The sequence below is a fragment of the Cervus elaphus genome, chromosome 10, assembly GCF_910594005.1.
Source record: "Cervus elaphus chromosome 10, mCerEla1.1, whole genome shotgun sequence".
In the NCBI taxonomy this organism is placed as follows: domain Eukaryota; kingdom Metazoa; phylum Chordata; class Mammalia; order Artiodactyla; family Cervidae; genus Cervus; species Cervus elaphus.
In genome coordinates, this window is record NC_057824.1 from 54,111,640 (window position 1) to 54,133,377 (window position 21,738).

At 61.0% G+C, this 21,738-nt stretch overlaps 1 protein-coding gene across 7 annotated transcripts; it reads right to left on the reverse strand.

Annotated features, from left to right (window-relative positions):
- Positions 1–487: 487 nt before the first annotated feature.
- On the reverse strand, positions 488–20,554 carry AMZ1 (archaelysin family metallopeptidase 1). Of its 7 annotated transcripts, none has more exons than XM_043915401.1 (8): positions 20,229–20,554; positions 10,446–10,606; positions 7,592–8,074; positions 7,139–7,306; positions 4,147–4,275; positions 3,723–3,892; positions 3,118–3,294; positions 488–1,643 (listed from the first exon to the last, which is right to left on the reverse strand). In XM_043915401.1, the coding sequence occupies exons 1-8, from the start codon at positions 20,447–20,449 to the stop codon at positions 1,098–1,100; spliced, it is 2,055 nt and encodes a 684-aa protein (XP_043771336.1). In that variant the 5' UTR covers positions 20,450–20,554; the 3' UTR covers positions 488–1,097. The 7 variants fall into 7 exon arrangements, with proteins under 7 accessions (XP_043771336.1, XP_043771341.1, XP_043771342.1 ...); XM_043915406.1 differs by lacking the exon at positions 20,229–20,554 and adding an exon at positions 13,358–13,526; XM_043915407.1 differs by lacking the exon at positions 20,229–20,554 and adding an exon at positions 12,480–12,620.
- Between the last annotated feature and the right edge of the window lie 1,184 nt (positions 20,555–21,738).

Consider the following 21,738-nt stretch of genomic DNA (forward strand, 5'->3'; position numbering starts at 1 on the left):
ATTCTGTGCTTGTGGGACCACCCTCCTGATTCTGTATTTGTATTTTGTACCATTGTTCTTGGAAGGCTTCCCCAAACTAAGCTCTGTGAAAAATGTAGGAGCTGCCCCGTTCTCGTCTCTCCCCAGACGGGAAGATAGCTGCCCTGGCCCTCCGGGCCCCCCAGCACTCCCCTCTACCCATCACACCACAAGACCCCTGCTGTCAGGACCAGAAGCATCTCTGCAGGACTCATGAGCCACAGCCCAGGGCGTGTGAGAAGGAAAACAGGGTCAATCTGTCATGAAAACATATCAAACGTGTGTGTACATGAAGGAGCCTCGAAAAGCCGAGAGCAAAATCTGACAGAGTTAAAGACAGACAGATGCTTCTACTGGGGTGGTGGGTGTTTTAACATCTAAATCACTTGTTCTCTCAGCAGCTGGCAGAACTAGACCAAAAATCAGACATGGATGTTCTGAACAAAACCCTAACCCCCCTGCCCTCGTGAATATGGGGTCCAGCCCTCCTGCGTCCAGCTGTCCCGAGGAGGGAGCTGTGGTCTGCTCTCACCTCTGCAGGCCCCAGCGGGGCCGCACTGTCCCGCCGCACCTGTGACCTCCCCCACCCAAGAGTCGTCAGGGGAAACGGCAGGTCTGTGGGCACATGGTCCCATAGAGGTGGTGACCACCCCAAGCTTCAGGGAGATGCCTGCGGCAAGTCCCAAGGGTCAGGATGCAGTTGGACCACAGCAGAGGACCCTTTCTATGGGGCTCATGGTAGAGAGAAACACAACCGCTGTGACTTGCCCTCTGAGTGGAGACCCCGCGTGTGGGCTCTGGAAGCTGAGTTTGCAGTAGCGGAGACCCCGGGCTGCAGGAGAAGCGGGCACCTGCCCCACCACCTACATCGGGAGGGCCCGAAGACGGCCTTCCGGGTGCCTGGGACGCCCTCCCCGCCGGCCACGTTGCAAGGCCACGGTCAGGACCGGGGGTGCAGCTGCGTCACCCTCTGCTTCCCGAGACACTGTCCCTCCTGCCCCTGCACCCCGAGGTGCCCCGGAGGCCGGGCAGCTGGTGTCTGGGGACAGGCTGGCGCTGGATGGGTCACACCGGCCCTGCTAGTCGTCCTCCGCCTTCTGGCGCCGGGGAGACGACTCGGCCCTGGACGGCCTGCGAGCACTCAGCTTCCTCCGGAGGGAGGAGAACGTGTCCCCCAGGACCCTGCGCAGCCCCACGCCATCGCGGCCACAGGGCAGGTCCTGCCGGGGGGCCGGGAGCTGCCCCGTGAACAGGTCCCAGGGGGCCAGCGCATCCACAGCGCCGTCCACCTGCTCCAGCTCCCCCTCGCTCACGTCCCTCTCCAGGGCCTGGATGCAGGCCGCCAGCCAGCGGCCGTGCTCTGCCAGGACCTCCCCTGGACCCTCTGTGGCTGCCAGGGAGCCCAGCCCGTCCTCGGGCTCCAGCTCGAGGCCCGCGGGGAAGGCTTGGCTCCAGGCGTCAGGCGACAGGGGCTCCGACAGGCTGCTGCCCGGCTCCGAGTCGCTCTCACAACACAGCCCCGAGTCTGCGCTGCAGGGCAGGGTGTCCTCCGACACGGACGGCTCCCCCGCCGCCGCTGGGCCCGGCTGTGTCCCTGCCGCTGCTTGTATCCAGGCATAGAGTCTCTATGAGGGAGAGACACAGGCTGAGCCGGCCTGATCGGCCACGTCCCTCACCAGGGAGCTGCCAGGAGACCCAGCCACCCACTCGAGGAGACCCCACCATGCCCATGACCCCAGGCAGATGTCAGACTAGAAGCTCTATAGACAGCAAACTTGCAGGAGCTTTGCAAGCCTGACATATTATTCATGGTTTTCATGAAGATAAGGATGTGGCACATATATACAATGGAATATTACTCATACAGTGGAATATTACTCAGCCATTAAAAAAAGAATGCCATTTGTAGCAACATGGATGCAATTAGATTATCACACTAAGTGAAGTCAGAAAGAGAAAGGACAGATACCATATGATATCACTTGTATGTGGACTCTAAAATATGGCACTAGTGAGCCTATCTATGAAACGGACTCACAGAGAACAGATTTTCCACTGCCAAGGGGTAGAGGGTGGGGGAGGGAAGGAATGGGGGTTTGGGATCAGCAGATCCAACTATATATAGAATGGATAAGAAAGGCCCTGCTGGTCAGTGTCCTGGGATAAAGCCTAATGGAAAAGAATATGAAAAAGTGTACATATGTATACAACTGAATCACTCTGTGACTCAGAAATTAACCTTGTAAATAAACTATACTTCAATAAAAGAGGAGAGAAAGAAAAGGAACCGCCACCTGCCTGTGACCTGTGAACTCTGAGCCCGTCCCCGGGTCTGCAGTGGGGCCGATGGACCTGGCTCCCTGGGCCCCTCCCGGCCCTGCTCCCCGCGGCTCCTCGCGCGGGCGGCAGAGGGCAGCATCGGCCGCCGGCTCGGCCCCTGCCCGGGCGGGCGGGATTACCCGCTGCCCGCCCCTCCACGGCTGCTCTGGCTTTCTCCACTCCGGTCTCCTCCCAAGGGGCCGAGGCCCAAACGGAGAAAGCGATGCTGCGCGGCCCCTCGGTGAGGCCGGCGCCGCCCGCGGACAGCCGCGCTAGGACAGGTCTAGCACGCGGTCAGTGCCGGGTAGAGGCTGGCTCTAATTAGGGTTGCTGCGAAACAGAGGAGCCCCCTCCGCCGCGGGACAGCCACCAGCACCCGGCCAGGCGCCGGGCCGAGGACTCAGCCCGATCCCGAGAGTCCCCGGAGTGACAGCGCGGGCGTCCACACTGCGCCCTGCCCCCTCACCGCGTACCCGCCCCAGGCCCCGCCCACTCACCTCGTACCCGCCCAGGCCCCGCCCACTCACCTCTTGCCCGCCCAGACCCCGCCCACTCGCCTTGTACCCAGCCCCGCCCACTCACTTCGTACCCGCCCAGACCCCGCCCACTCATCTTGTACCCAGCCCCGCCCACTCACTTCGTACCCGCCCTAGCCACGCCCACTCACCTCCTACCCGCCCGGCCCCGCCCACTCACGTTTGTTTCCGCCCATGCCCCGCCCACTCATAATCACCCTCCCCGCCCACTCACCTCGTGCCCGCCCAGGCCCCGCCCACTCACCTTGTACCTGTCCACCAGCCTGAAGCCTAGCAGGTGCTGCAGCTTGCGCAGGCAGATGGGGCAGAGGTCCAGGGGCCGGCGCAGGGCCTCGTCCACGCGCAGCGCGCCCTGCATGAGGCAGCGGAGCCAGCGGCAGTTCCCCAGGCCCAGGAGGTGACAGAGCTCGTGGCACGTGACCTGAGGGAGACGGGGCCACCGCCTTGCAGCCTGGAGCCCGCCGCCCACCAGAACCCCGGGACCCTGGAGAGGGGGACACGCCAGGCTCCAGGCAGAAAGGCCCAGCTTTGGGGGCCTGGCAGAATGGAGGTTTGGATACAAGAGAGACAAGGGTTCAAGTCCCAGTCCCGCCTCTTGAGAGCTGTGTGACCATGGACAGAGCACTTGGCGTCTCTGGGCCTCAGTGTCCATACTCCCTAAAGTGATGGGTGGTCACCACATTGTCCGGACTGGACAGTATAACTGACCGTCCACCCATGTCCTGCTGTCCAACCCCACCTCCCAGCCTCTCCCGGGAGCTTGCCCAAGCCCCCAGCGCTTCCCCCGTCCCGCCCCCCGTCTTCTCCCACCACCCGAGCGGCACCCGGAACCCCGGCCTCCACACCCACCTTGCAGCACTGGACCATCCCCAGGGCGCTGAAGCACACGGCCTGGCCCCCATCCTGCAGGGGCGCCTCGGAGCCACCTGCGGCCACCTCCACCTCCGGCAGGTCAGGCGTGCTGGGCCCCCGCGGCAGGAACTCCCCTGAGAACCGGGCAAAGCTGCAGACGCCCACTTCTGGGGGAAGGCAGAGAGGCGGGGGCACCAGGCGTGGCCTCAGCTCAGAGAGCCCACGGGCAAAGCCCCGCCCCCCAGGGTGCACAGGTCCTGAAGGCCCCGCCCTGCCAGGTGTCCCCATGAAGGCGGCCTGGGGCAGACACCCCTGCCCCGGGAGGGCCCTGGGAGCCACAGCGAGGGGCCGGCGTCCCTGGGCGCCCCAGGCCTGTGCCCAAGCCCCAGGGCGGGGGCAGGGTCCCTGGGCGCTGGCTCACCGTGCCCCGGAAGGAACGTGCCGAAGGTGAATGTCCAGGCCTCGCGGGGGTACAGGTCGGACAGCGTGAGGCCCAGCACACACAGCGCGTCCCCCGGCTTGCTGCTCTTCAGGAAGGACAGGATGCCGTCTGTGGGGACAGGGCCAAAGGACACAGTGAGGCGGCCACTAGGTGCCCCCTGCCCCCGGTGTGTTCCCTTCTTCCCCTGCCTGGAACCAGCTCATCCCAAAGTCAGACATGCCAGTGACATCCCGTGAGGAACTGTCAGAGCTCAGGGCAGCCAAGCTCCACGACGTGAAAGGGGCCAGGGGCCTGGCCTCCTTGGGGACAAGAGAGCACTCAGGGTCTCTGTTCTCAAAAGTGCTTCACAGGAAGAGCCGCGGCAGCCCCGTGCAGCTGACGGATGGCCCCAGAGATGCCACCTCTCGCCCCCGCGGCCAGTGCGCGTGGCCCTCATGTGGCAGAAGGAACTTGGCTGATGTGATTAAATGAAAGGTCTCCCAGTGGGAAGGTGATCCTAGATTATCCACCTGGACCCGATGTAAGCACCAGGGTCCTCACGGGAGCAGCAGGAAGGTCAGAGAGAGACCGGGAGGGGCTGCAGGGTGATGAAGCTGACCTTGATTTTAATTCAGGGAGACTCTGATCCTTGGAGCTGTTAAGAGAATGAGTGTCATTTAAGCTGTTAAATTATTGCTGAGTAACTGCCCACAGCGGGTGTAGACAGACGAGACGCCAGGGATGGAGCCGGGACCGGCGGGAACATGGAGGAGCCCAGAGACATCGGGCAGAGCGGCGGCGAGTCTACAACTAGGAGAGGGTCTCGGAGTGATCGGAGGGAGAAGGAGAGAAAGACCCTTTTCAAGAGGTGTGGCTATAAAAAGGGGCAGAGAAGGGGGTCAGTGGTGTGTCAACAGGATAAGTAGCAGCAGCTCCTGTCTGGGAGTGGGCGGAGGGCTTGGGCAGGGCCGTGATGTGGAGCTGGGCGTCCACCCGTGGACAGGGGGCTCGAGGCCCGCGGGTGAGCAGCTGTGCCGAAGGGGCGTGAAAGTTCCCCTCTGCCTGCATTTCCTCCGCCCGAGAAGCAAAGTCAGAAAGAAGAGGAAGGCGGAGAGGTGAGGGCCCCGGGCTCACAGTCCCGTGTTTCGAGGGGGCCACGCAAGCAGGGTCTTTCCTTCAGTCCGTTCAGCTGCCAGGAGATAGGAGCGGGAGTCACACTCGTGTGGACAGGCCGGGGGGCTGGGCGGGGGGATGGACTGAGCGTGGGAGGCAGATCTCGACAGCCAGAGAGGGGCACGGAGCAGCGGGCTGGGCCTGACAACCTGGGACCCGTTAGCCAGGCAACGGGACACACAGAGCGGGGAACGCCGGCGGAGGCGCTGCGAGGGGGCTGCTTGCAGCCCCAGCTACAGAGACGACCCTGCTGTCAGTCCTGCGAGGCCTAGCCCAGCGCTGTCCCTAGAAACAGTGTGAGCTGAACGTGTAGCTAAGACTTAACGTTTTACTAATTTTAAAGTTGATCAGGAAAAAAAAAAAAAAAAAAGTTGATCAGGGCTTCCCTGGTGGTCCGGCGGTTAAGAATCCACCTTGCAATACAAGGGACGCCGGTTCGATCCCTGATCCAGCAAGATCCAGGATGCTTCAGTGCAAGGGAGCCCGTGTGCTCCAACTACCAAGCCCAAGTGCTGCAAATACTGATGCCCACGCGCCCAGAGCCCGTACTCCACACGGAGAGAGCAGCCCTCACTCGCCAGGACTAGAGAAAGCCTGCACACGGCAGTGAAGACCCAGCAATGCCAAAAAAATGAAATAAACCTTTAAAAAATAAAAGATCAAATGGATTCTAGCATAGGGATTTTAACCTAACATATCCAAAAATTGAATATATCAAAGACTAAAACCTTAGACCGTTTATGTTGTTTTTCACACCGAGTCGTCAATGCAGGTGTGCGTCTGTCTGCTCAGCAGCTACACGTGGCCGGCAGCCGCTGTCCGGACCGCCCAGGTCCAGGGGTGACCTGGGACGAGTGGCTGAGGCCTTGGAGGAGAGACCGAGGGATGTCAGGTCTCAGGGTGGTGCTGACGGTGATGCCTCTTAGAGGTTGAGCTGTGACCCCCAGAACATGATGTGGAAGTCCTCACGCCCGGTGCCTGAAACGTGACTTTATCTGGGCCCTGGGTTTGCGGACGTGATCAAGTTAAGGAGAAGTCAGCAGGGTGAGTCTGATGCAGTTTGCCCCGGGTCCTTATTAGATGAGGAGAGACAGACACACAGAGGCCGTGAGGCAGCTTCAGGCGAGGGACCCCGGGACTGCAGCCACCACCGGGGGTGAGCAGGCAGGGGTGGTCCTGGAGCTGTCAGAGGGGGCAGGACCCGCCGACCCAGGCCAGGATTCTGGCCTCCAGGCCCTGAGATGATGCAGAGCTGCTGTTCTAAGCCCCCCAGTGCTGTGCTTCATCGCCGCGTCCCCAGGAAACGAACGCAGCCGTGAAACCACGGAATCTGACCACAGGAGTTCAACCCCTCACAAGCTCCGCGCCCCACCTGCCCCGAGCCTTCTCGGGTCCCCTTCGTTCCCTGCGGTCCGTGCAGTGTGGGGCTGGGGGCGGTCTGTTCACCAAGCAGAGGGCGGACCCCTGGGCCCCCTGCATCTCGATGCTGGGGTCTCCAAGGCCCCTGGGGCAAGTGGGTGGATGCTGGGTTCCCCCCGAGTGGGGCAGAAGCAGCCGCAGGCGTAATGACGTCGTATGGGGCAGGGAGAGGCTGGGCCAAGGTCGGTCAGTGCTCCGCAGGCCCCACTCAGACCCTCGGGGGCAGGGGAAGGCTGTGCCCAGGAAGGGGCTGAAGCTGCAGCCGGAACACAGAAAGGAACATGCCCCTCGGGGTGGCACCCACCCTGGACTCCAGCTGCAAGCGGCCCCACGTGCCCCTAGAAGACGGCGGAACAAGCCGGGCGGCGGGGGTCTGCCCGCGCGCGCCACACGCACTCACCGGTGTGGAGCTGGAGCCTGTCGGGGTCCTGACTGGGGCGGGATGAGCAGTGGATGGAGGTGGCTGCCACCGAGGGCAGGCATCTGACCTGCAGGCCCAGGAAGAAGGCCTCCGTGCAGCTCCGCAGCTGGTCCAGAAGTGCGCTGCCCGCCGGCCCCTCGCTCAGATCTGGGGGCAGAGCAGCACTGTCAGCCCCGCTCAGCCCCTTGCCCCCTCCTCGGAGCCCCCACCCGGGACAGTGACGCAGGGTGGGAGCCAGGAGACCTGCGAGAAAGCGGCCACAGGTACCCAGGGGTTGCAGGTTCCCACGGGCGCAGGTTCCCACGGTCACAGGTACCCAGGGGCCGCAGGTTCCCACGGTCGCAGGTACCCAGGGGCCGCAGGTTCTCATGGGCCGCAGGTTCCCAGGGGGCACAGGTTCCCATGGGCGCAGGTTCCCACGGGCGCAGGTACCTATGGGCTGCAGGTAAATGTGCTTCCGAGCGAGGCTCTGCTTCCGGGGCGGCAGGGCGGCATGGAAGGTCTGGAAGTCCTCGGGGGCCTCAGGGCGGCTGAGGAGCCAGTCGAAGGCCGTTCGGATGAGCAGTGTGCCAAAGAGCGTCCTCTGGGGGTTGTAGGCCTCGGCCAGGAAGAGCCTCTCAGCCGGGGAGAAGGTGGCTGTGTAGAGCTGCCGCAGGGCGGGGTCGGTGGACAGCAGAGCGTCCTTCAGGGCCCGGGGCCCGAAGCTGAACTCCTCGGCCGGCCGGCACTGCAGCATGACGGGCCTGGCCTCGCCGGGGCGGCCCATGCACCACCCAGGGCCCGGCCACCGGCTCGTCCGCAGCCTTCCTGGGGGCCAAGCGTGGCGGCCACACGGGCTCCCCACACACGGACCGGGAGTCGAGGACCCGCGAGGCCCGGCTCCACCTGGCGCTGGGCCTCCCGGCCTGTCGGCACCTGCAGGGACAGGGACGGGCTCCACTGAGCCCCCGGAAGTTCCCCAGCACCACGCCAGCAGGGGGGCCCCCCGCAGGGGGAGGGAGGCCCTGAGCCGCTGGGGAGGCCCGGGGGACGGGCGGCGGGGAGGCCGGTGACCGGTCACCGCACTGAGAGGGTTTCCCCCAGACCAGAGGCGCAGGCCGGCACCTTCGTGTGGATTGGAACACCGCCCCCTCCACCGCATACCCTGCAGAGCGGCCAGGAAGGGCCCGGCCGTCCGGGCTTGACTGAGTCTCCCCAGAGACACAGGGGTGGGGCGGGGGGAGCCTCGCCGACAGAGATGGAGGGGGAGGTGACGGAGAGAACGAGCCGGAGGAGACGCGCAGAGAACAGATCGGGACCGAGGCCAGAACGGCGGATCCCTGATTTAGAAAGTCAGGCAGCTAGGCAAACCCGCAAACCCTTCTCTACAGAGCACAGTGGCGAGGCCTCCCAGCCCGCGCTGGAGAAGCAGCAGCCGCCTTGCTTTTGTGGGAAGAAGGAAGAAAGGAGCCTGCCATCACTTTACTGTGTGTGCGCGCTCAGTCGTGCCCCATACTGGGCGACCCCGTGGACTGCAGCCCGCCAGGCTCCTCTGTCCCTGGGATGCTCCAGGCAGGAATCCTGGAGGGGGTTGCTGTCTCCTCCTCTGGGGGATCTTCCCCCCCTCCCGGGGTTGTCTCCTCCACCTCCTGCACCGGCAGATGGATTCTTTATCACGGAGCCACCTGGGACGCCCACCCAGCTTGTCAACCCCGGGTTAAAGCGTTGATCCAAAAAATAAACTCACCTGTATCCACTCGTATATGCATATACGTGTGTGTGCGTATATGTACAAATAAATATATACACATGTATTCACATAGAGAGGAAAACTAGGTGTGTATATAATTTATAAATCTTTGTCTGGAAAATTATATATGTATGACTTTTTCCAGGGATGTTATACACATATGTGCATATATACACACATACTTACACACAGGGGTGTATTTTTTTCAGAGTTACTTGCTGGCTTAGATGAGGGGAAGGGAGCCAGGACTGAAGGCTTCCTGAGATCCCTGTCAGTAGACAGCGTTACGTATTTCTCTTTGCACATATATTTTACAAATGTAACATCCAATTGTGTGTGTGCAATCTTAAATCCTCTTGACTTAGTATATGATGAGTGCTTTCCCAAATCCTTAAACAGCCTATTTTTTTAAAATGTCATTTTAATGACTGGCTAAAAACTCCACAATTTGTGCATGAGTCTGTCTCCATTTCCTCAGGAGCGGTTCCCGCAGATGCTTGTGTGTGGATGTTTAAGGACTCTCAATTTGTATCGCCAAACTGTTTTCCAGAAAGGTCACGCCAGTTTGCAACCCCATCGCCCACCAAGTTTCTAAGTGAAGTGAAGTCGCTCAGTCATGTCCGACTCTTTAGTCGGCAGCAAATAAAAACTATTACCAACAGCGCTAAATCCCCCGCTCTGTTCCAGACAGGGGAGTGGGGACAGTTACCCTCATTTTCAAGAAGGTAAAACTGAAGCAGAATAAGGTTAAAACTAGCAACCGAAGCCACGGGCTTCAGAAGTGGCGCCCTGGTAAAGAATCCATCTGCCAGTGCAAGAGACCCAGGTTCAATCCCTGGGTCGGGAAGATACCGTGGAGGAAGAAATGGCAACCCACTCCAGTATTCTTGCCTGGAGAACCCCATGGACAGAAGCGCCTGGCGGGCTACAGCCCACTGGGCTGCAAAGAGTTGGACACTGAGGAATTGAGCTTGAACAAGCAAGCAAGCAAAGCCACACTGCTCACAAGAATCAGAGGTAAGACTGGGATGCACCCGTCTTCAAGGACCACAGTGCCTGTTACCCGAAGCTGCAGAGCGCCACCTTCTGCGGACCCCTGCCCTGACCCCGCTCCGTGTGGGGTGGGGTCACGTGGGGCAGCCTCAAGGCTGCCCCCAGAGCTCTGGCCTCCCCCCAGCCCCCGACTCCCGGGGGCTGCAAGCTGGGCTGCAGGAAGCCCTCCGCCCCTGTGTCCTGAGGGTGGGGAATGACACTCCAGGAAGCTTTAGGCGTGGTCAGTGGGCCACGGGCTCCTGGCTGTCCAGGACTCTGGGCCGGGCACACAGGGGAGCTCAAGAAACCCTGAGGAGGAAGCGCTCTGAAGGCCAGCAGGGCTCTGGCCTGAACTTGACCCTCAGACCTTCAGCGCCACTGGGCCTCATTTCCTCACAGGCACACAGGCCTGGTCCCACTTGCCTCCCTTGCCCAGAGCGAGGCTGGACCGGGCAGAGAGGAGGAGGTGCCGGCTCGTGTCCAGGGTCAGCCCAGAGCATCTGACACCGCATGCACCTCACTGACCTGTTCTGGCTTCTGGATGCGGGCCGCGGGCCCCGCACAGCTGCTCCGGGCTCTCCCCAGACCCTCCGCTCACCAGTACCCACACGCAGCGAGCTGCAGTGGGCGGGAGGCTCCACCGCTGACCGTTCCCTGGTGTCACAGGCCGTTCAGAACTACGCTTTCTGTAAATGAGAGTGACTATAAATCCTCCCGAGGGCCGCGGGAGCCTTCCAGATGCCCGGAGGGTCTGCGTCTCAGCCTCCCCACAGAAGTGAAAACGGGACGAAAGCCCCCAACAGAGGACACCCCTCCTCGCAGCTCCACCGTCCTGCAAACCCCAAGGTCACTTCTGGACACAACACCTCTTCTGAACCCACTGCTTCCTGAAACGGAGCTATTAGTAGTCACACGGTTTATGGGCGAGGAGACAGAGGCTCAGAGAGGGGAGGCTACTTAAGTGCCCAGGGTTGCACAGTTCATAAGACACGGCGCTCCAGACTCCGATAGAGATGTAAGGCAGACAATAAAAGGCAATAAATATTGCCCCTGTCACTCCAGGCCTCCCTGGCAGGACCACCTCCCCTGAAGGGTCTTTCCTGCAGCACCCACTGCCCATCACCATCCGCACACCCCACTTGGGGGCTTCGGTGCCAGGGAACTCCGCAAAGCCTCAGGAAGTGGAAACCGCCTGCTTTTCACCAGAAGGTCAAGGGCTGGGAACGACCTGGGCCCACACTGTAAAGCCCAGGCCCCTCCCAGGTGTGCAGAGGGGGCCAGGTCGTGTGGCCCACAGCGACCCGAGGCACAAGCGGAGTTTCCCCAGGAACCGGCTACACCATCACACCCCGCGGGGGATCCCGAGAAGGTTGGCTCATGCGGTCACATCAACCATCTTCTGCGTCTGAACTTAAAACCAAGAACCTTGTCAAATACAGGAACGCAGCGTCCTGCCTCCATCGGCAGCGCACATCTGACACACCTCTGCACTGTCGTGAAGACGGTTTTGACCTGAGGGTCCCCCGCAGGGTCCCCGGAATGCACTTTGAGAACCACTGGTTCACTGTGAATTCTCTCCCCGGGACAGCTGATCACAACCCATAAGAACCAGGTGGGCACGCCTGTGCCTGGAGCATCCACATGTGAAAACCGGGCCTGACATGGGCCAGAGACACCCCCACAACACACCCCACGGCAGAGCCGCTGGCCCGCCAGCCACGTAGAAGAGCCTGGAAGAAACGGCCCCTTAGCTGCGGACCAGTGTGGGCTGGGGGGTCCAGGGGACAGGAGGCTCCAGGTCGGGCCCCAGGGTGTGTGAGATCCTATCCACCACTTGGGTCCGACTCTCTCTGAGGTCCAGCCATCATCTGCCCAGACAGCGCTTCCTCTCAAGAGCCCCGGGCGGCCACATTCCCTTCCTGGGCCACTAAGGGAAACCCTCGTGGGACTCTTCAGTCCTGCCGGGTCATCTCTGCATAAGACCACCCCTCGTGCAGAGGCAGAAGCTGGGCGTGGGCAGAGATGCAGGGCATCAACAGAGGGAGCCCCATCAGAGCAGGTGCTTCCCCGCCCTCCCCGCTACCTGCACCCCGTTAATCTTGGCAACAGTGAACATTCTGGAAGGCAGACCTCCAGAAACACCGGCTGTCTTTCCTGCTCTGCAACATCCAAGGCTCTCCTCTGTATACACCGTCGCACCGGACCCCAGCCACATGCCTGAGCCCCGCCCGCATCCATCTCACTCAAGCTGCACAACCCGGGGCCGCCGGGGGTGCTGTTATGGTGCCCATGTCTCAGATGGGGAAACTGAGGCCAGGTGCGATTTCAGAGCCATGCTTCACACTGGAGCTGAAACTCTTTTTTTTTTTTTTAAACCCCAAGTCAATGACCTTTAATTTTAAAAAGTAACATGCTCAAATCAGCAAACTTAGGAAAGAGCCAGAACTCTTAACCATCAACACGGTGGGATGTCTCTGCCCGGCCCCTGTTAACACTGGGACGGTGGCCACACTTCTCAGCCCGCCTCCCCTCTCCCTGGGGCGCCCACGTCCCCCTCACCTGTCCGCGGTCCTGCTCAGAGGCCAGGGAAGGACGTATGTTGGTTCCACTCCCAGAGGAGGGTCTGCCCCAACGCCCTCGGCCCAGCACCCACTCCCCCCGCCCCCAACCAGGCAATGCCTCAGAGTCAGAGGCAAGAAAGCACGCTCTGGTTCTTGCTATTCTGAATACGCTTTGCAAAACATCCCGGCAGCTGCAGTGAGCTATTCATCACCGTCTGCCTTCCGAGCAGCCCCGCGCTGGAGCCATGTAAAGGCTTTGGGGTTTCACACTTCTCAGAGGCTCCCGCCTGCTCAAAGGGGCGCCGAGGGCTTTGACCACAGGGGCCCGGCTAGGCGGTAGACCCCTGCTTCCTGCGGAAGCCCCCACCTCCCAACCACCTGGCCACCAGGCTGACGGCTTCCTCCCTGTGACGGGCGGGCAGGACCTGTCCTCCCCCTCCGGGCCGGTGGCATTCCCCAGTTCGGCATCTCCGTGGGACCCCATGCCCCACTTTTCCGGCAGGAGGTGTTGCCTGATTTCCTGGGGAGCAGCCACTGAGCCTCCTCCCCACCAACACCGCTCGGTTTAGGGGGCCTCTCCCCGCACCCCCAGGCTCAGGGAGGCACTCCATGCCCACGTGGGCCGGCCAGGCAGTGCCCTCTTCCCGTGCCTGGCCCCGGGCTCTCCCACAGCCTGTGAGCCCCCATCACCAGGATGGAAGACCGCCCGCGGGTCGCCCTCCCCCAGGGAGGGGAAGGCCGGGAGGGGCACCCCAAGCCCCTTCTTTCCACCGGCTCCCCTCTGCCGGGACCAGGCCGGAAAGTTCCCAGGCAGGCGCGGAGCACAGAGCGCAGCACTGCGCCAAACCCTCCTGGGCGCCCCGGTCCGCGCCTCACCTCCCGCGGGCCCCGCGGACCCCGCGCAGGAGCGCGCCCGCCGCCGCCAGGCCGTCCTCGGGGCTTGCGCGGCTGGGCCCGGCGCTGCGCGCTCCCGCCCGCCCCGGCGGTCTCCTCTCGGTCCTCGGGCTCCCCGCCGCGCCCTGACCTCGCAGTCCGGCGCGGGGTCCTCCCGCCGCGCCCCTACCTCGCTGCCGGCCCGGCTGAGGGCGCGTGGGCCACCGGAATGGGGAGGGAGGCCTCGTGACGTCAGCACGGAGGGGCCGCCGTGGGTGCCGCTCCCCTCCCGCCGCGCTGGGGCATCACGCGCGGGCCACAGTGGGCAGGGTGCTGGCAGGGGCCCCTGGGCCTCAGAGTGCGCTTGCAGGCGCTGCCCTCTGCTGATGCCCGTGGAGCCCGCCAGGGACGCCCCGCCACTTGCAGAAACAGCGGAGGCGGGGCGGGGCCTGAGATCTTAGGGCCACAGAGGTGAGAGGGGTAAGCCAGACCTGCCCAGGTGCGCCCCGGTGAGACAGGTAAGCCCGGCCTGCGCAGGTGAGGTGCTGGCACCAGGGAGCCAGCGCTGCTAGGCCATGGCTCCAAACAGTGACTCACAGCCTAGCCCCTCACTGCCCCCCACCCAGCCCAGGAACCTTGTCCGGCGGCCTCCCTGTTAAGATGTAATAATGATTTTTTTTAGTATATATATGCCAGGCATAATATCTATACTAAATGCTTTAAATGTATTATCTCGGTCTGTGAGATAACTATCCTTTTTGTCTCCATTTTATAGATGAAAAACTGAGAAAAAAAAAAAACCTGAGGGGAGGGCAGGGGAAGGGTCAGGCCCACCCAGGGGGCAGGGCAGCAGGCCGAGCAGCCCCAGCGGTGGGGGGGCACCCGGCCAGCAGCCCGGGCTCTGTGTTCAGTGCCCATTTACAGTGTGCGCGCCGTGGGCCCCCGACAAGGTCCCGGGGGTGTTTGTCCTGGGGGCTGAGAGGCAGGGCACCCCGTGTCATCCGCAGGTAACCTGGGTGGCCTCCTGGAGAAGCTTCCCACTGCATTTTGGGAGGCGAGGAGCCGCCTTGCCCAGCTTCCATAGAGCCTCTGTCCCCACAAGGGTCCCACCTCCGGGGGCGGGCCCCCGAGGGGGGGCCTCGGGCTGCAGGACATGCACCGTGAGTGAGGGCGGCCGTCTGTGCCGTCTCCGGGCCATCGTGGTGGCCAGCGGCCCCCTGCCCAGTCCCCAGAGCTGCCTGGGGCCACCACCCCAAGGTGGGAGAGGACCCCCCGGACAGGGAGGAGCCTGGCCCCGGCCCCAAGGGGGAGATGCTCCCTCCCGCTGCCCTTTATCTCTGGAAATGTTTACGATAAGGGCTTCCTTTGAGGCGAATGTTGCCCCGGCTCTGGACTGCCAGCTCCCAGGACTTCCCGGCAGCCCGCCCACTCCCGCCTGCCCGGCCTCATTCTGGAGAAATGCCCCACGCGAGGCTGAGGGCTGTGTCACCGTCATCCCCAGCATTGCTGGGGAATTTTGTTTAAGCCTTAAGAAACGATCCTACAACAATAGACATCCATTGTAGAAGATTTGGAAAGTTCTAAAAAATTTAAGAAACAGAAAAGACCCCATAATCCAACCATCAAGAGGTGACTTCTCTTAACTTTCTGTTAGACATCCTTCAAATAATTTTTCTCTCAGCATTTACACAGAATTTTTAAGGAATGCACTCTGCATATTTTGCTCTGCTGGAGGCTTTATCACATGATACCTTTCCCTGTCAACTGCCAGAAATCAGAGCTTCCTCAAAAAACTAAAGGTGGCTCAGATGGTAAAGAATCTGCCGCAATGCAGGAGACCAGGGTTCAATCCCTGGGTCGGGAAGATCCCTGGAGAAGTGAATGGCAACCCACTCTAGTATTGTTGGCTGGAAAATCCCATGGACAGAGGAACCTGGCAGGGTACAGTTGATGGGACTGCAAAGAGTCGGACATGACTGAGCAGCTAAAACTTTCACTTTTTCCCCCCAACAAACGAAGAGTTGCCGTGTGATCCAGCAATCCCACTCCCGAAAACAGATCCAGACGAAACTCTAATCCAGAAAGACACACGCACCCCTATGTTCACAGCAGCACAATTCCCAATAGATGAAACGTGGAGAAGAGCTAAGTGTCCGTTGACAGATGAGCAGGTACCGTAGATGCGGTACATGCGTACAATGGGATACTACCCAGCCGTGAAAAGGATGACATAACGCCATCCCCAGCAACAGGGACACAGCCAGACATATCATACGAAGTGCAGTCAGTCAGAAGGTCAAACTCCGTAGGATATCACTTATACGTGGAATCTAAAATATGGCCCAAATGAACTTATCTACGAAACAAAAACAGACACACAAACATAGAGAATAGGCTTGTGGTTGCCAAGTGGAAGTGGGAGTGGGAGAGGGAAGGAGCGGGAGTTCGGGATTAGCGGATGCAGACTATTATATACAGGATGGTAAACGAGGTCCTCTTGTATAGCCCGGGGAACTCTATTCAATATTCTGATAAACCATTGATGGGAAAGGATGTGAAAAAGAATTTATATGTATAACTGGCTCATTTGCTGCACAGCAGAAATCAGAACACTATAAATCAACTACACTTCAATAAAATTGTTTTAAAAGATACAAGTTTAAACATACGAAAGTAAATAATAAACCCAGTGGCAGGAATCCTCCTAAGAGACAGAAGAGGAGAGACACAGAGGGAAGAAGGCCAGTGACACCAGAGGCAGAGATGAAGGATGAGGCCATGAACCAGGGGCCCCAAAGCCGCCTGAACCTGGAAGAGCCAGGAAGGTCCCGCCCCCCTACCCAAAGCCTCTGGAAGGAGGCCCTACCCATGCCTTGACTTTGGACCTCCATTTAAGAAAATTAATTTCTGCTATTTTTCAAACATTTATTTGGCTTCCCGGAGGCTCCTTTATTGAACTGCATGGACTCTCTCGTTGTGGCACGCTGGCTTAGTCGCCCCATGACACATGGGCTCTTAGTTCCCTGACCAATGATCGAGCCCCTTCCTCTGCACTGCAAGGCAGATTCTTAACCACTGGACCACCAGGGAAGACCCCACGTGGCCCTGTTTATGGTCATTCGTTACAGCGGCCTCGGGAAAGGAACGTGTGTGTGAGCGCACTGTCGTGTCCGACTCTGCAACCCCAGAGACGGTAGCTCGCCAGGCTCCTCTGTCCACGGGATTCTCCAGGCAAGAACACTGAAGGGGGTTGCCATGCCCTCCTCCAGGGTATCTTCCTGACCCAGGGACTGAACCCATGTCTCTTACATTGGCGGGAGGATTCTTTACCACCACGCCGTAGGAAACGAATGGAATTGGAGAATAAGATGGTTCCCATGGTTGTTGGAAGGTCAGGAAAACTTCCAGAATGCTCTCGGCACTTAGTGGCTCCTTACAGCACTCGTCTGGCCAAGGCGTGGACACCTGCTGTGCTTTGGGGGGCGGGGACCGTGTGCTTCCCTCTGTCCCTGGGCAGTAGACAAGGGCGAAGGCGGACGTTGGTGGGCACAGACAGGGACGGAGGGGCTGAGGGGCTTGTGCCATGTGGGATGGGCAAGATGAGCTGAGACAGGGTCCTGCCGGCCAGAGGGACAGCACGGGCCAAGGCCTGGACGTCAGGGCAGGCAGGGCCTTTGGGGAGTGGGGTCTTGGTGGTTTGGAGTAAAGCAGGTGGGATCCAGGGGGTGGAGCTATGTGGGGAGGTGAGAGCCGGGAGGGTGAGGGGCAGGGACCTGGAATGAGGGTCTCACTAGGGCTCCGGGTGTGGTTTGGGAGGGGTAGGCAGGTGATGTCCAGGTGGGCGGCAATGGGGGCTGAGTCAGGGTCCAGGCCGGGGGATGTGGGGAGCACCTCGGGCCTGGGGGACTTGAGGCCCGCCTGAATGGGGAGCAGGGATGTGGTACCCACCTCCTCCGGGTGGTGGGCGCCCTACTCGGGCCTCAGTTTCCCCAGGCCTCCTGGGGAAGCACCCAGTGGCCATGCTAAAGCGACTGTTTCCTGAGTACACACCCCGTGCCAGTCCACATGGGGCGCCCTGCGACCTCCCCCCAGAGCTCAGGGCTGGATGGGGCTCCCCGCAGCTTGGGGGACTCAGAGGTCCCCCGCATTAGAAGCAGGGTGAGTGGACCTGACCTGCAGCCCAGGCCAGGAAGGTCCCCGTGGGTGTGGCGGGGCAGAGCGGGCAGGGCCTCCAGCCCTCGCACCCTGCCTGTGAGGACGCCCTCGGAGCTCAGGGTCAGCATTCGCTCGGGGTGCCCAGGTCTGGAATCCCGTGTCCCGCAGGGAGCAGCCGGGCCAGCTGGGCTGCAGGATGGTCTCACCTCAGGTACCCCAACACACACTCACATGCATACACACACACACATACACACTCGCACACACACACACTCACACTCACACACATGCATACACATACACACACGCATACACATACACACGCATACACATACACACTCACACACACATACACACACACATACACACACACACACACTCATACACACACATTCACACTCACACATACACTCACACACGCATACACATATACACCATATACACACACATACATATGCATAGACACTCACACACACACATATACACATGTACACACACGTACACACACATGAATGCACATACACACATACACACATGCATACACACACGCATACACACTCATACACATACACCATATACACACACGTACACACACATACACACATGTACACACTCACACACATACACTTATACATACAGATACACAGTCACACAGACACACACATATACTCACACACACATACACCATATACACACACATACACACATGCACACACAATACACGTACACACACATACACACATGCACACACAATACACGTACACACACACACATACAAATTTACAGATACACACTCACACATACACACTTATACATACAGATACACACACACAAACATACACTGACATACTCATACACACATACAAATTCACACTTATACAGATACACACACACAGACATATACACACATACATATACACACACACATACACTCACACACATGCACACACATATACACACTCACATACACATACACATGCGTACATATAGATACACACATGTACACACATACACGCATACACACATACACAAATGCATACATACACATACACACACGCACGTACACACATATATACACTCACACACATGCATACACACACACTCACACACACAGACATGTACATACACATATACACACACCAGTGACCCCGCCCCTCCTGGTGGCAGCAGCGGTCCCTTCCCAGCATCCACAGACTCAGCAAAGGCTAGGGAAGACCGTGGGGGTCCTTGGCCTCCAGAGGGCAGACCCCCACCCCATGTCTGCGTCTGCCCCTCCTCCTAGGCCTCTTGCCCCCAACCCCCACCTCCTCGCCCATCGGAGGTCCCTGTGGGCGGGGGGCACAGAGGCACCCCACAGAAGTGGAGCAGGGGACGGAGCACGCGCGCTCCCTCGGAAGCCGCCCCCCGCCTGGCGACATGGTCCCGGCAGGCCAGTCTGGACTCCGGACACCGGGCAGTGCTTCCCTCGGATCTGAATGTCGCCTGTGCGGGCTCTGGGCAAGTTCAGCCCCTGTGTTTGGTCCCCAAGAACGACAGCTCCGTCCTGGGTGCCCAGGGCAGGGCAGGCGCGGGGGCTCCCAGGACCAAGGCCACATCCTGCTCAGCCGGGAGAGCAGACGGCGGCCTCCCTTCCGCGCCCCCCACCCACCAGGTCCTCACCGAGGACGCAGACATCCGACCCCCACCTGGGTGGTCCAAGGGCTGATGGAGCAGCCGGGATGTGGGCATTGCAGAGAACGCCAACCACACTCTGATGGTTTCTGACCTGAGACCCCTGCCCAGCGCAAGCTGCCCAGCGCATATTTGGTGGACAAAGGGGGCTCGGGGTGTGGGGATCTGGCCAGGGGCCCTGCCTGAGGCCACCCCCTGGGATTTGGGGTGTCCCCACCCCCAGAGATGACCTGAGCCCCGCTGCCCCACAGGGAGACGCGGGAGGCCCAGCGTCCAGTAGAAGACCTTGAGGCCGTGGGGTCCCCGGGCCGGCCTGTGGGGACCCGTGGCCCTGGACACATGGAGCCCTGCCTAAGGGGGTCCCAGCTTTGTGGCCAGTTTGAGTCCTCAGAGCCCATGGTCCAGAAGCTTCTCCAGGCAGGCACAGGAGGGGCAGGGGTGGCTGGGGAAGGCAATTAGGGGAAGGTCCCAGGTGAAGGCAGAGGCAGCCTGAGGAGGCCAGGCTGCATCTGGTCGACCTCCAGGACACCCTTTCATGGCCCCCGGCCCCAGGCCAGGCCTCCCGGGGCCCATCCAGCCACACACCCAGAGCCAGATGAAGCCACATGGCCACAGAGCCTTTCAAGGACTCCTTGTGACCTGAGGATGAAGCTCAGCCTTCCCCACGAGCCGTGAGTGTCCTGGCCACCCAGCCCGCCACGTCCCAGGCTTGCTGGCTCTGTCTGACCCAGACACCACCCTCTTTCTCCCTCTGGGGTCCCTCTGCCTACAAGGCACCCAGCACCCTGCAACCCCAGCAGGGATTCCCGAGTCAGGGTGAGCCCCGACCTGGTGGGGTGCCACGGAGCCCTGGCCGCCACTCCTAGCGGCGCCCCCCATCTGCCCCAGCCCCTTCTCTCCCGCCCGGTCTCACCTCTGGGTCTCTGCCTGCAGCCCTGCCCCCTCCCCCTCTCAGGGAGGACCCCCACCCCTCACTTAAGTGTCAGGCCCCACGGCTACTTCCTCCCAGGTGCCCTCCTGACACGCACTGCCACCGACGCACGATTACCTGGTCAGTGTCTGTCTTCGGCCGCGAGAGCACGCTGGGGGTTGCGTGTTCCCCTGAGCGGCTAGTGCAACGCCCAGCCCATAGTGAGCGCTCAGCCCAGGTGGGCACGCTGCCACGCGTCGCAGCCCGGCATGCACACCCCTGCACACACCCCGCGTCCCTGCCACGCACGGCTCTCTGAGCATGTCCACACGGACATGCTGGCCTCCAGGCACACACATGCACGCGCATGCATGCTTGCACTCACTCCCAGCGTGATGCACACATGCCCCTCCACACACAGGGCGCTCACACTGCGCACACACGGGCACACACACAGTCGAGCATGCTTGCTCACACCGTCCCCGCCACCCTCACTCCGACAGGCGCCTGAGCTGCTGTTTGCCGCCTCTGCCTGCCGGCGTGTTTGCCAAGCAGTTTCCATGGCAACACATCTCAGCTCGGCTGGGAGCAGGGAAGACGGCCTCCATGGAGGGGACGAGCCTTGAGGTCTCCGCATCCACCAGCTCCACTGGCAAGCAAGGCAGGCGCTCCCTGAGGTGGAGAGGCCACCCCTGCCCCAGCCTGGCTGAGGCTGGCACCTGAGGAGGTGGCTCTGGAACTTCTGGGCTACACGCTCCAGGGCGAAGGTCACTCAGTCGTTCAACAAACCCCGTATGCCGGCTGCACAGCCACCTGAGGCATGGGCCTGGCTCATGGGGGCTCGTGGTTGTGCCCTGAGGCCGGACTGTCATCCCAGCATCTGGCTGAAGGCCCATTCCACAGGTCAGTGGTCCCCGAGCACCAAGGCCTGGCCACCCACCCTCTGCCCACATGGGCGAGGAAGCCGAGCTCCTCCCCACCACCACCACCCGCTGGGAGACCAACTGCAAACGCGACCCTGACCCTGCACCCCTGCCTGAACCGCCAGCCTCTGTGCCGCAACACCTGTGACGGAGGGAACCTGCCCCGTAACTGGCCTTGGCCATCCGCGGCGACAGTGACACCCTGCCAGGTCCCAGCCGCAGGGCGGCGTGCTTCTGCCTGCTCTCCCGTGGGCTCCTGCGGTAGCACGAGAACAGGCCTGGGCTGGTCTGCAGCAAGGTGAGGAGACACGGGGCCTCCTAGCTGAGCCCACCCCCCCCAACCCGCCACGGAGCAAGCCCAGAGCAGCGGTCCTGCCGGGCTGGCCTCGAGACCCTTCAGATGCAAGAAAACGTGGTTTTAAGTTGCCGGCCTGAGACTGCCTGTTACACAGCGGTAGCTAACAGACACACCCTCATCCAAGGGCCTCATGCAGTCAGCACAGACCAGAGCGTGTGGGCTGTCCATGGACTGCCCCGTGCCCAAGCCTGGGGATGGAGAGGACCACTGCCGCCTCCCTGGAGCCCACAGCACTTAGGAGAGGCGGGGTGAGCCGCCCAGGCCCTGTGATGTGTGGGAGCAGGTGGGCGTATCCGGAGCAGGTGGGCGTATCCACAGAGCCTGGCTGGGGCAGAGTTTCCTGTTTCCCTCCCTTCGGACACCTGTT